Source organism: Ceratotherium simum, unplaced genomic scaffold, assembly GCF_057802395.1.
Source record: "Ceratotherium simum simum isolate JZ-2026a unplaced genomic scaffold, ASM5780239v1 HiC_scaffold_43, whole genome shotgun sequence".
Taxonomy (NCBI): domain Eukaryota; kingdom Metazoa; phylum Chordata; class Mammalia; order Perissodactyla; family Rhinocerotidae; genus Ceratotherium; species Ceratotherium simum.
In genome coordinates, this window is record NW_028261259.1 from 8,515,356 (window position 1) to 8,529,512 (window position 14,157).

General features: G+C 39.8%; 1 protein-coding gene across 6 annotated transcripts in view; it reads left to right on the forward strand.

Moving 5' to 3' along the window:
• LOC147911544 (centrosomal protein kizuna-like) overlaps positions 1-14,157 on the forward strand; it is a 47,263-nt gene that overhangs the window by 22,724 nt on the left and 10,382 nt on the right. For 2 of the 6 annotated variants that reach the window (XR_015550976.1, XM_087428052.1), the window contains exons 3-4: positions 3,339-3,942; positions 4,387-4,702. Coding sequence is in view for 3 of the 6 variants with exons in the window: in XM_087428052.1 (XP_087284178.1) it covers positions 3,339-3,942; positions 4,387-4,702 (920 nt within the window). In the remaining 3 variants the exon portion in view is untranslated. The other 4 variants (XR_015550977.1, XR_015550978.1, XM_087428054.1 and 1 more) reach the window with 4 other exon arrangements.

The following is a 14,157-nucleotide window of genomic DNA, read 5'->3' on the forward strand; positions in this document are numbered from 1 at the left end:
TGAGGAGTCACTCCTCAGTTTTCACTTTCAAGATTCTCTCTTTTTCTTTGGCTTTCAATAGTTTGATTATGATGTATCTAGGTAAAGATCTCTGAGTTTATCATACTTGGACTTTGTTGAGTTTCTTTAAAGTGTAGATTAATGTTTTTCATCAAATTTGGGAAGTTTTTGCCATTATTTCTTCAGAATTTCTTTCTGCACCTTTTTCTTTCTCTTCTCCTTCTGGGACTTTCATTGTGCCTATGCTGGTATGCTTGATGGTGTCCCACAGATCTCTCTCTCTGTTCATTTACCTTCATTCTTTTTTCTTTCTTTTCCTCAGTCTAATAATCTCAATTGACTTATATTCAAGTTTGTTGATACTTTCTTCTGCCTATTTATATCTGCTGCTGAACCCTTCTAGTGAATTTTTTATTCTGGTGATTATACTTTTCAACTGCAGAATTTCTATTTTTCTTTTTTTTTTTAATAATTTCTATCTCTTTATTGATAATCTCTTTTTGGACATTGTTCTCATACTTTCCTTTATTTTTTTAGACATGATTTCCCTTAGTTCTTTGAACGTATTTAAAATAGCTAATTTAAAGCCTTTTTCTAGTAAGTCCAACATCTGGGCTTCCTCAGGGATAGTTTCTTTTGACTGCTTTTTTTTTTTTTTCCTGTGTATGGTCTTTATTTTCTTTTTTGTTTCATGTCTCATAATTTTTTGTTAAAATTTGGACATTTGAAAATAATAAAATATGACAACTCTGAACATCTGATTCTCTTCCTCTCAGAGTTTGTTGTTGCTGTTTGTTTACTGACTTTCTGGACTAATTATGTAAAGTATTTTTTTGTCATGTGTGGTCACTGAAGGTTCTATTCACTTATTAGTGATCGGCTAATGATTAGACAGAGTTTTTTGAAATGCCTAAAACCGGTAAGTTTCACAGTCTTTGCCAAGGGGCTTTGAGTGTGTCTTCGGGCACACCTTCAGCCCTCATCCAGGCAGTTTACAATTCCACCTTGACCTTTACTAAGTGCTTGCACAGAGCCTCAGGGTAAGCCTGAGGTGAGAGCTTAGGCCCTTCTCAGGACTTTTCCTGAGCACTCCCAAGGCCTGAGCGTGCAGGTGGCCATCTGGATTTCCAGGAGTGTGTTGGAGCTTTTCAAAGCCCCCTATGGACATCTTGTTAACCAGCTTTTCCTTTTAAGGTTTTTGGTTAGCCTGTTGTTTGCCCAACTTTTATATACAGCCTTAATGTTAAACAATTGTCTCTGATTTTTTTTTTTTTTTGTGAGGGAGATCAGCCCTGAGCTAACATCTGATGCCAATCCTCCTCTTTTTTCTGAGGAAGACTGGCCCTGAGCTAACATCCGTGCTCATCTTCCTCCACTTTATATGGGACGCCGCCACAGCATGGCTCAACAAGCAGTGCGTCGGTGCATGCTGGGGATCCAAACCGGCGAACCCCGGGCTGCCGCAGCAGAGTGCGTGCACTTAACTGCCTGTGCCACTGGGCCGGCCCCTGTCTCTGATTATTTTTGACAAATACCCCCAAGGAGAAGGCGTTTTGCACTGTGTGAGCTCCAACTCAAGTCAAAAAAAGACGGTCTTGTGAGTGTAGCCTTCCAGGAAACCACCAGATAAGTCACGTAATGACAGTTCTCTGAGAATGGGGCGTTGAAGGAATTCCATCTCTTTTCCACTCCTTCCAGTAGCTGTTAGACTGCTGGGTTACAGGCTGTGGATTTTCAAAGTTACCGCAGACCTGAAGAGTGGGAAATGAGAATAGGACAAGATAAAGCACCATAAAGTGTACTGTTCCTACCAAGATTGAGTTGTTTTTCTTGAGTAAATGCTCCCCTGATTGCTGCAAGCCTGTGGTTAATCTCTGGAATTCTAAGTTATTTTCCAGTGTCGAAGATGTTTTCCAGTGTCACTGTTTCCTTTATGAAACATAGAATTTTGAGAGGTTCTTATTCTACCATTTTCTCTGACATCTCTGTTCATTTGTTTTTAACATCAAAGTTGTTTCTTTTATTTTTTGGAATAGAAGAGATGGTATATTTGAAGAGAAGCAACACCTGATTCTGTTTCAGCTGTGTTTATGGCACTTTCTGTCTGAACATTTGGGCCTCAGTTTTTCCATATGCAGAAAAGGGGTGCAAATACGTCTCCCCATCTATTCTGTAGGGCTCTGTGAACTAAATGCTACTGTACATGTGGAGATGTTTTGGTCTCTTTGGAAGAAAAGCACTTAAATTCCTCAAGGCTTCAGGGTTGTTACTTCCAGTTCTGCTTCCCACTGTGCGTCCTTGATCAAGCCACTGAACCAATTGCTTCTGTTTCTTTTTCCACCTCTCCCCTCCCCTCTCTCTTTTCAAGGAAGAGACAATGTTCATTCTCCTGATAGACATCCAGTAAATTTAAATTGCTTTAAATGTATTTAAAATTATTTGAAGATGTTCAGGAGAAACTGTTGTTGTTATTTGAGGTTGACTAGAAATTATGGCTGTTTGCACATATGCAGAATATTTTAATGCAATCTTGAATTTGATTATTGGAGGGTTTTTTATATTACACATAATACCAGAAATAGAGTTTTGAAACCTCTGGTAGTCCTTTGTATGCATCTCTCTCTCTCCCTCTCCCTTTTTTTTTTTTTCCATCAGGTACCTTCCTAGCTCCATCAAATCTGAGCATCTCTGAGGAAAGTGGCTAGAACTCACAGCTTTTTTTTTTGCTTGTGGTAAAATATACATAACATAAAATTTACCATTTTAACCACATTTAAGTGTACAATTCAGTGACGTTAAGTACATTCACATAGTTGTGCAATGTATGCATTTCTTTTTGAAAAATATAGATTCCATAGTTCCTTGACAATATTTGCTTTGTGAACCAACACTGTTTTTTTTTTTATTGTTGATTTTCTTTTTTTTTTTTTTTAGATTTTATTTATTTATTTTTCCCCCCAAAGCCCCAGTAGATAGTTGTATGTCACAGCTGCACATCCTTCTAGTTGCTGTATGTGGGACGCGGCCCCAGCATAGCCGGAGAAGTGGTGCGTCGGCGCGCGCCCGGGATCCAAACCCGGGCTGCCAGCAGCGGAGCGCGAGCACTTAACCGCTAAGCCACGGGGCCGGCCCTCAACACTGTTTTTAAAATTAAAGAGTATGGACTATACCAGTTTTTTGCTCATTCATTTTGTAGGAAGCCATGAGCTTTATAAACATGGTAGCTGTTGATTTCAATAGTCATGCTTCCTTTACCTCATTTCATTTCTGAAAACAACCTAAACAACCTAATTATTCATACACAATACATTTGACTCACATCTCTTTTGGTGCTGCAGGTTGCAATGCAGGCAGGGATTAACTTGGGGACAGCTGTGTCAAGAGGATTGTATCAACCAGCAACAATCTTTATGGGCCGCCAAATGTCAGCCATCCCAAGCGCTGGAGATGTTAGTACAGAGCAGAAATCTCCCCAACCCACGAAGAACTTCAGAACAATTCCTGACCCACGTTCACAGCGACAGACATCCCAGAGCAGTGATGTGACAGACAGCTATGTAGTCTGCACTAATAGTGGCACACAGTGCTTAAATAAGTCTGACAAAATAGATGGAAGGTCATCTCTTCAGATTGGTGAGAAAACGCCAGTCACAGCCAGCCCATTGTCTGAGGAGGAACAGACTCATTGCTTGGAGATAGGAAGCAACTCACGTCACAGCAAGAGTAATTTATCTGAAAGCAAAAAGTCTGCTGAACTCCATTCCCTGTTACGGGGAAGATTACGTCCAGGGAGCAGAACCACTGATTTAAAGTGTGACAGTTCCAACAGATCAGGGGGATCAGAGGGAGAAATACTGACACGGGAACATATTGAAGTCAAGGAAGACAGTGCCAGACTACCAGTCGCTCCGATATCAGTCTCAGAATACCGTGCATCTGAAAGTAAGTGTTCTCAAGAGAAGCATTCTGCTCAGGAAGGTTTCTCAGGTGGGGTGAGAGGCTGAGATTGTTTGCTGATTTTTGTTGGTATTTAGTTTTTCTGGGTGGTAGTGGTCTTATGTAAGAACAAAGTGTACTCTTTAATTTTATCTTTTGTCAAAAAACAAAGTACAGTGGTTACTTTGCCAACAAATTTCATTCTAATGAATTCTTAAATATGTATGTGGAAATATTCTTACAAGCGAATTCTCTGATTTTTAAACTCATTGTTATATTTTTAATATATTTAATAAAATATTATTAATGAGTTTTTAAATACTGTAATTAATCATGGATTGTTTCTACATGTTTTAACTGATGAATAATCGCACTCCGTGAGGTGGAACATCTTACCTCGCTTCTCCCTGCACTTAGTGATCAGTAGTCTCTTCATATCCCCTCTTACAGATCATCCTCCTCACCGGGACCCCGAGGCACAGAAGCCCTTCAGGAAAATGCAGCAACAGCAGGAAGAGGAAAGTCTGAGCAGCAGCAGTGACCTCACAGTTTCTGTAAGTGAAGATGATCTGATTTTAGAGAGTCCAGAACCACAGCCAAATCCGAGTGACAAGATGGAGGGAGAAGATGGAATAGAGGCCTTAAAATTAATCCACTCTGAGCAAGAAAGAGGTGCCCTATCCACCGAAAAACATAATTGTATTTTGCAAACTCTAAGCTCTCCTGATTCAAAAAAGGAATCCTCCACTAACTCACCAACAAGAGAGTAAGCCATTGAATTTTTTTTTACTATTCTGTTTTTAATTATAGACATTTTTAGAGATCATTCCACTGGGAATGTATTGTGGAACACTCAGTCATGAATGTATAATTTCCTTACTCATAAATAATCTCTTAGCAAAGGTCTAATTTGCTTTCTTTTCTTTTTTTATAAAATAGCTTTAAAAGTCTGAATATCATTGAAATCATGGTGATTTGCAGTTTATAATTATATCCAGACAATCCCTGGTTAATTCATAAGTCATTCCCCCCACCCCTACCCTCCAGCCTTTTAAGAAAACAAATCATTTTGAAGTTGTGGTAACACAGAAGGTGACAAACGGTTAAACTTACTAGGAATTCAGCTTTAGAGGCTAGGAACTTTGTATCTAATTAATTTGCTTAATCCTAATGTCCCTTGCCATGGTGTCATTTTTGTCATACGATTAAATATGAGTTAATAAGTTCTTCTAAGTGTATATCTAAGCCAGCTTTCCTTTTCTGAATGTAAATATGAGGACACTGGAATCTTTAATGTTAAATAGGAGCAACATCAGTGTTATACATTTTGAGCACTTGTTATAATATCCAACTCATGAAAGCTCACGTATAATTTTTTATTATTGATTGGAGGTACTAGGTGGAATTGTGTAGAAAGCATGGAAACTGTTGAAAACCAATTCTGCAATGAAAAATAACTCTAATAGCATCAAATCTCTTTTAGGAGTGGAGGGAACCTACGTAACAAACTAAGGTAGATCTCGCCTTTTAAAAATGAGGAAATCAAGGCTAGGGGCATAGGAATGACACGTAGGCCGTTGGGGCAGACCTTCCATACAGCCTGCCTCCCCAACCCACATGCCACCACTACAATTTTCTGTTACACTGTGATGCCGTCACTCTTTCTTTCCAACAGTCCCAGCAACAGTGAAAAGCCAAGTGGGCATCCTTGTATATGAGGGGATATGTTCTCTTTTAGAGCAGCATTGCACCTTTAATGTATTGCCTCTTACCATTCATTATCTACTTATGGTGAAAATTTTAATTTATAGTCTGATTGACTTTAAAGTGATGTTCAAGAAATATTTATTAATAGCACATCCAAGTACAAAGTACTTGTACTGTGGATGGAAGAACCAACATGGTTCCTGTCATTGGGAAATTTGATTTATTAGAGTGACAAGCCAAATGGATTTTTGTGTGTGTGTGTGAGGAAGATCGGCCCTGAGCTAACATCTGCCAATCCTCCTCTTTTTGCTGAGGAAGACTAGCCCTGGGCTAACATCCATGGCCATCTTCCTCCACTTTATATGGGACGCCGCCACAGCATGGCTTGACAAGTGGTGCGTCAGTGCACGCCCGGGATCCAAACCAGCGAACCCCGGGCCGCCGCAGTGGAGCACACGCACTTAACCACTTGTGCCACCGGGCTGGCCCCGTAATGGATTTTTCTAGTAAGAATACTTCTCTCATCAAAAAGGTACAGGTATTATATACTACATCATCAGAAACTTTATTACTAGAGATAGAATGTATCTGTTTTGGGTTTCGTATTTGCAGGCTTCTTTTTATAGCAATTCATTGGACAAGTAAGTAGTTTGGTGGATTAACTGGGGGACTAGTGTACTTACCCAGGACTCAGGCTTTTTCTGAGATGAAAAAAGTTGGGTATGTGTATAGAATTAAGAATGTTCTATCTCTCCTTCTCCTATATGACTGACTTTTTCCTATGATCTTAAAGCCAAGTTCCTTAGAATTTTGGGATATAGTTTTCCAAAATTTGTTAGAAAATATGGGCATTTGGGGAATTTTTGAATAGTTTGTCCTAATGGAATGGCCCCAGAATGAAAGGTCAGTCAGCAATGGTTGTTTTCTGTCTGTTACCAAATTTGAGCCCATTGATTTTCTGTGGTAAAAGTACTACCCAGGGGCCAGCCCTGTGGCTTAGCGGTTAAGTGCGCGCGCTCTGCTGCTGGCGGCCTAGGTTCGGATCCCAGGCGCACACTGACGCACCACTTCTCAGGCCGTGCTGAGGCCGTGTCCCACGTACAGCAACTAGAAGGATGTGCATCTATGACATGCAGCTGTCTACTGGGGCTTTGGGGGAAAAAAATAAATAAATAAATAAATAAACATTTTAAAAAAAAAATACTACCCAGGAATAGGTTGAAGGTGGTTTAAATTATCCAGGTTAACCTGCTGACATCCTCACTGCTTTTGAGGCGCTGCGTTCTCTTATTTCCTCTTTAGCATGAACTCTTCTCCTTTGCTCTGAGGGTTAATTATTCATCTGAGACTGCAGTGTCATATTTACGGAGCTAATACTATGACCTCAAAGGTTCATTATCTCAGTTTACTTTAGGGTCTGTTGGGGGCCTGGAGAAAAGTCACTTGAATGAATTTTAGTTAACAAAGATCAAGAGATGGGACAAAGGAAGACACATAGAAGGATCTGAACAGGAAAGCGGAACCTCTGATTTGATGAGAATGATGATAGATATTATGTTTTAGCACATCTATGTGCCAGCTGAGTTGCTGCACTTGAACATAAAACTTTGTCTTAAGCTTCCTGGCAGTGAAGGGGAAACAGATGTGCGTTATGCAGCGTAGTTTCCATCTGAGGAGAAAAGTGAAATCAAGGCTGACTTTTGGTGGTGTTTTGTCTTGTTTTTTGTTTGTTTTATTTAAAAAAACTTTTTAACAGCTTTATTGAGATATAATTCACGTACCATACAATCCACCCATTTAAAGTGTATAATTCAAGAGTTTTTGACACATTGTATTATTAATATTTAAATGCTGTGTTAAAATATATATAACATAAAATTTGCCATTTTTAAGTGTACAATTTAGTGACGTTAATTATGTTCATGATATTGTACAACCATCACCACTACCTATTTCCAAAACTTTTTTGTCCCCCTTATATATTTGTCCTTTTGGTCTATTTCAATTCACATAACATTTTCAAGATTCATCCATGTTGTAGCAGGTATCAGAACTTCATTCCTTTTTGGGCTAAATAATATTCCAGTGTATGGATATACCACATTTTGTTTCTCCATTCATCTGTTGATGGACATATGGATTGCTTCTCTGTTTAAAAGCCAAGCATCTTTGAGAAGGTTCAGGACCCACCCCCATGGATGTTTCCAGATAATTGAAGACCAACTTGTGCTTCCTGTACAGTTCCCTCATTGCAAGCTATAGTTCACATTTCTCACAAGGAAGCATACTAGAATAAGCTGAGTCAAAGCAATGTTGTTAGAAAGGAGGACCTTGAATCTCATTCTTAACGAGTAGTTTGCTGCAAACTTTGGTACAAAGCTCCATGACCTAAAACACCAGACATTTATTATTTTTCAGGTGCCAGGTGGTTGACCCAGTGTCATTTGGGGCTACAAGAATTATTTGGCCAGGTGTCCCTCATCGTCCAGTAGAGTAGTCCAACCTCAGTCACCTGGTGGTGGCAGCAGGGTTCCCAGCACAGCAAGAGGGCAAGCCCCAGTGCACAAATGCTTTAAAGTGTCTGCTTGTGTCAGGTTTGCTCATGTCCCATTGGTTAAAGAAAGTCACAGGACCCAGCCTAGAGTCAAGAGGTGAAAAAATATAATCCACCTCTTGATGGGATGAGTGGCAAAGTCACATTGCAATGATTGCACACAGGAATGGGAAGATTATGGTTGTTTTTTGCAATCCACCACAGTACTTGAGGACAGATTCAAATGAAGATAACCTCAGTGTGAGTCAAAAGGGTCAGGAAAGGTTTTATCCCGGTGTTGATGCAGCATCTTGAAGGCTGTAAAGGCTTGAATAAGAAGGAGCAGGGAAAGGGGTGAATGAGGTCTGGAGGAAGAGTGCAAGAAGGAATGCAGATACAGAGAACACAAAGGGCATGGGAGGGCAGAGCAAAGCGTGTGACTAAGGGCTCATTGAGCAGGGCTTGTTGGAGTAAAGGTTTAAAATGTTGCCTGGGTCATGTTTGAGAAAGACTTTGAATATCACGGTAAAGAATTTAAAGTTCCTTCTCTGTGTTTTCCAGAACTATTGAAGGTTATTTTAAGAGAAGAGTGGTATGGTGAGTAACTTGATTTAGGAGAATTAATCTGACATCATTAGTTTCATCAGGATTAATTGTATACACTGGTGGGCAGAATTCTGAGATGGGCCCTGAGGTTCCTGCCCCCTGATGTACACTCTGTATAATCCCCTCATTTGCGTGCGGGCAGGACTGTGAGTTTGAAGGATTTCCTTTCTGTGATTAGGCTATGTTACGTGACAGAGATGAAGAATTTTGCAAACATAATGAAAGTCCCCAAATCAGTTGACTTTGAGGTAATCAAAAAGGAATTGTTCGGAGTGGGCCAGACCTAAACAGATCAACCTTTAAAAGGGACTGGGCACTTACTGAAATCAGATTCAAAGCAGCTGAGATACTCTCCTGTTCACCTGAAGAAGCAAACTTGCCATCTTGTGATGAAGGCCACGTGGCAGACGATGGTATGTGCCCTGTGGGAGCTGAGGGCCTCAGTCCTACAGCCACGAGGACCTGAATTCTGCCAACAACCAGTGAACTTGGAAGAGGACCCTGAGCTTTAAATGAGATTGCCTATGAGGAGATGATAAAGATTAAATGAGATCATAAGGGTGAAGCCGTTATCCAATAGGGCTGATCTCTTAAAAGAAGAAGAAGAGACACCAGAGCTTTCTTTCTCTGCCATGTGAGGACACAGTGAGAGGTTGCCATCTGCAAGTCTCACTAGGAACCAAATCAGCTGACACCTTGATCTTGGACTTCCCTGCCTCTAGAATTGCAAAAAATAAATTTTTGTTGTCTAAATCACCCAATTTGTGATATTTTGTTATGGCAACCTGAGCAAACTAATAAACCTGGCTAGAGGTTTACCCATTTTGTTGGGTTTTCACCCGAAGAACCAGCTTTTTGTTTTTTGATTTTCTTTATTGTTTGCTTATTTTCAATTTCATTGATTTCTGCTCTAAGTTTTATTACTTCTTTTCTTCTGCTCACTTTGAATTTAATTTACTCTTCTCTTTTCTAGTTTCCTAAGGTGGGAGCTTAGATTATTGACTTTTAGAGCTTTCTTCTTTTCTAATGTGTGCATTCAGTGCTATAAATTTCCCTGGAAGCACTGCTTTCACTGCATCCCACAAATTTTGATAAGTTGTACTTTCATTTTTGTTCAGTTCAAAATATTTTTAAATTTCTTCTGAGACTTCCTCTTTTACCCATGTGTTTAGGAGTGTGTTGTTTAATCTCCAAATATTTTGAGATTTCCTAGCTGTGTTTCTGTTATTGATCTCAGTTTAATTCTGTTGTGGTCTGAGAACATACTTTCTATGACTTCTGTTCTTGTAACTTTGTTGAGGTGTGTTTTATGGCCCAGAATGTGGTTTGTCTTAGCAAACGTTCCATGTGACCATGTGTATTTTGCCGTTGTTGGATGAAGTAGCTTATAAATGTCGATTAGATCCAATTTAATGGTGCTATTCAGTTGAGCTATATCCTTGTTGCTTTTTACCTGCTGGATATGTTAGTCACCGACAGAGGTGACTAAATATTCAACTATAATACTGGCTTTATCTGTTTCTCCTTGCAGTTCTATCACTTTTTGCCTGTGTATTTCAATGCTCTGTTGTTAGATGCATACACTTTAAGGATTTTTGTGATATTCCTAGGTGTAGATTTTTTGGGTAATTATCCTACTTGGTGTTCTCTGAGCTTCCTGGATCTGTAGTTTGGTGGTATATGTTGTTAACTTTGGAAAATTCTTAGCCATTATTACTTCAAATATTCCTTCTGCTCCTTTCTCTCTTTCTCCTCCTTCTGGTATTCCCATTATTTATATGTTACACCCTTTGTAATTATCCTACAATTCTTGGATGTTCTGTCCCATTTTTTTTTCATTCTTCCTTCTCTTTGCATTTCAGTTTGGGAAATTTGTACTGACATATCCTCAAGCTCACTGATTCTTTCCTCAGCTATGTCCAGTCTATTGGTGAGCCCCTCATAGATGGTCTCTTTTGAGTTTGATGTTTAGTTTTTTGGTTTTGAAATTATGTAGACCATTTAAAATTAATTATTTTTTATAAACCCCTGTATTAAAGAACCAAACTGTTCTCTCTTCTAGTTATAGTACCTTAGTTGAAAATCCCATTCTATAATTCCATTTTGAGTCAACCAAAATTTCCTGAATACCTAGTAGGCCCAAAGCTCTGTACTGTGAGGTATGGGGTTGTAGCAATCTGAAATATGGCTGCAAATTCTTCAACACTCCTCTTATTAAAAGATGGGATCTCTCTCCCCTTCCCTTGAATATGGGTGGGCTTATGACTGCTTCAACCAAATAGAGCATGGTAGAATTGATCCTCTATGACTTCCAAAGTTGAGTTATAAAAGGCCATGCAGTTGCCACTCTTTTTGCTGGAACATGTGTTCTTGGAACCCTGAACCACCATGTAAGAAGTCTGACTATTCTGAGACTGCCGTGGTAAAGAAATTATGTGTAGGTGCTCTAGACTGTGGTCCCAGCTGTGCCCATCCTTGCAGCTATCCCCTCCAAAGTACCAGACATGTAGGCGAAGGCTTCTTGGACCCTCTACCAAGTGCATCCACCAGCTGATATCACTGAATAACCTCTCTCAATAATATCTAAAACAGAAAAATCCACTCAGCCAAGCCCTGACTGATTTTCTGATCCACAAAGTCATTAGATATAATAAAATGGTGGTGTTTTTTTTTTTTATTATTGTTTTGTGTGTGTGTGTGTGTGTGTAAGGAAGATCAGCCCTGAGCTAACATCCATGCCAATCCTCCTCTTTTTGCTGAGGAAGACTGGCCCTGAGCTAACATGCATGCCCATCTTCCTCTACTTTATATGGGATGTCGCCACAGCATGGCCTGACAAGCGGTGCGTGGTGCGCGCCCGGGATCCAAACCCAGGCTGCCAGCAGCGGAGAGCGCACACTTAACCACTACACCACGGGGCCGGCCCCAAAATGGTTGTTGTTTTAAGCTACAAAGCTTTGGGGTAGTTTGTTACGAGTCTATAGATAGCTAGTATAGGACTTTGTTCATTTAACATTAAATATTTACTAAGTGCCTACTCTGTCCCAGGCACTACTCTTGCTCTTATGGTATTTATGATCATGCGTGTGGAGGGGAGGAAGAAAACACAAACCAATAAACAATCTGTGTGAAAATATTATGACAAAGAACGAGCAGGTTAAGTGGATAGAGAATGCATAGATGCAATTTAGTGTAGGATACTCAGGGAAAGTCTCTGTGGTGATTTGACATTTGAGAGGAGATCTAAAGTGAGTGAGAGTAAGCCACATTAAATTGTACCCATGCCTTCTCTGTCTATTTAACCTGCTTTATTCTTTGTTACCTTAATTTTCACCCTGGTATATTTGTTTGTTTATCAATTTATGTTTCATTTCTCTCCTTCAATGTCTTGGAGATGAGTGGGATATATCTTGAGGAAGAGAATACCATGCAGCAGGAACAGCAAGTACAGAGGCCCTCTAGTGGGAGCATACGTGGTGTTTCTAGGAACAGCAAAGAAGCCAGTGCAGCTGGACCACAACAGGTGAGTGAGGAAGGTAGGAGATGGAGTGAGAGAAATATCAGTGGGTCACATCACAAAGGGTCTTGTAGGCTGTAGGAAGAACTTTGGATTGTGCTTCAAGGGAGGTGAAGAACCACTCTGGCTGCTTAATGGAAAATGAACTGTAGGGGACAGGGTGGGAGCAAGGAGACCTGTTTAGAGAGTATTACAGTAATCTAGGGAGTAGGTGGTGGTGCCTTGGGCCAGGGTGGCAGCAGTGAGAAGTGTCAAATTCTGGATATACATATATTTTTTGTGTTTAAAAAAAAATACAGGGCCGGCCCCGTGGCTTAGCGGTTAAGTGCGCACTCTCCGCTGCTGGCGGCCCAGGTTCAGATCCCAGGCGCGCACCGACGCACCGCTTCTCCGGCCATGCTGAGGCCGCATCCCACGTACAGCAACTAGAAGGATGTGCAGCTATGACATACGACTATCTACTGCGGCTTAGGGAGGAAAAATAAATAAATAAAATAAAATAAAATAATACATGACATGAGATCTATCCTCTTAACATTTTTTAAGACTTTATTTTTTGGAACAGTTTTAGGTTCACAATAAAATTAAGAATTAGGTACAGAGATTTCCTATATACCGCCTGCCCCTACACATACATAGCCTCCCCCATCATCAATATCCCACACCAGAGTGGTACATTTGTTACAACTGATGAACCTGCATTGACACATCATAATCACCCAAAGTCCACAATTTATATTACAATTCACCCTTGGTATTGTACATTCTATGAGTTTGAACAATGTATAATGACATGTATCCATCATTATAGTATCATAAAGAGTATTTTCACTGCCCTAAAAATCCTGTGTGCTCTACCTATTCATACCCCCACCCCCACCCCCTGCTAACTACTGATCCTTTTACAGTTTATAGTTTTGGCTTTTCCAGAATGTCATATTCTTGAAATCATATAGTATGTAGCCTTTTCAGATTGGATTCTTTCACTTAGTAATATGCCTTTGAGGTTCCTCCATGTCTTTTTGTGGCTTGATAGATCATTTCTTTTTAGTGCTGAATAATATTATGTTGTCTTGATGTACTGCAGTTTATCCATTCACCTACTGAAGGACATCTTTGTGACTTCCACTTAGTTGGCAATTATGAATAAAGCTGCTGTAGACATCCATGTGCAGGTTTTTGTGTGGATGTAAGTTTTCAGTTCATTTGGGTAAATACTGAAGAGTGCAATTGCTGGATTGTTTGGTAAGACTATGTTTAGTTTTATAAGAGGCTCCCAAACTGTCTCCCAAAGTGGCTGTACCATTTTGCATTCCCATCAGCAATGAATGAGAGTTCTTGTTTCTATAATCCTTGTTAGCATTTGTTATTGTCAGTTTTTTTGGATTTTAGCCATTCTAATAGGTATGTAATGATATCTTCTTGTTTTAATTTGCAGTTCCCTAATGACATATGATGTTGAGTATCTTTTCATTTGCTTATTTACCATCTGTATATCTTCTTTGGTGAGGTGTCTGTTCAGATCTTTCCCGTTTTTTAATTAGGTTATTCATTTTCTTATTGTTGAGTTTTAAAGAGCTCTTTGTATATTTTGGATATAAGTCCTTTATCAGATGTGTCTTTTGCAAATATTTTCTCCCAGTCTGTGGCTTGTCTTCTCATTCTCTTGATGTTATGTTTTGCAGAGCATAAGTTTTTTAATTTTAATGAAGTCTAGCTTATTAGTTATTTTGTTCGTGGATCATGTCTTTAGTGTTGTATCTAAAAAGTCATCACCAGGGCCGGGCCCGTGGCTTAGCGGTTAAGTGCGCGCACTCCGCTACTGGCGGCCCGGGTTCAGATCCCTGGCGTGCACTGA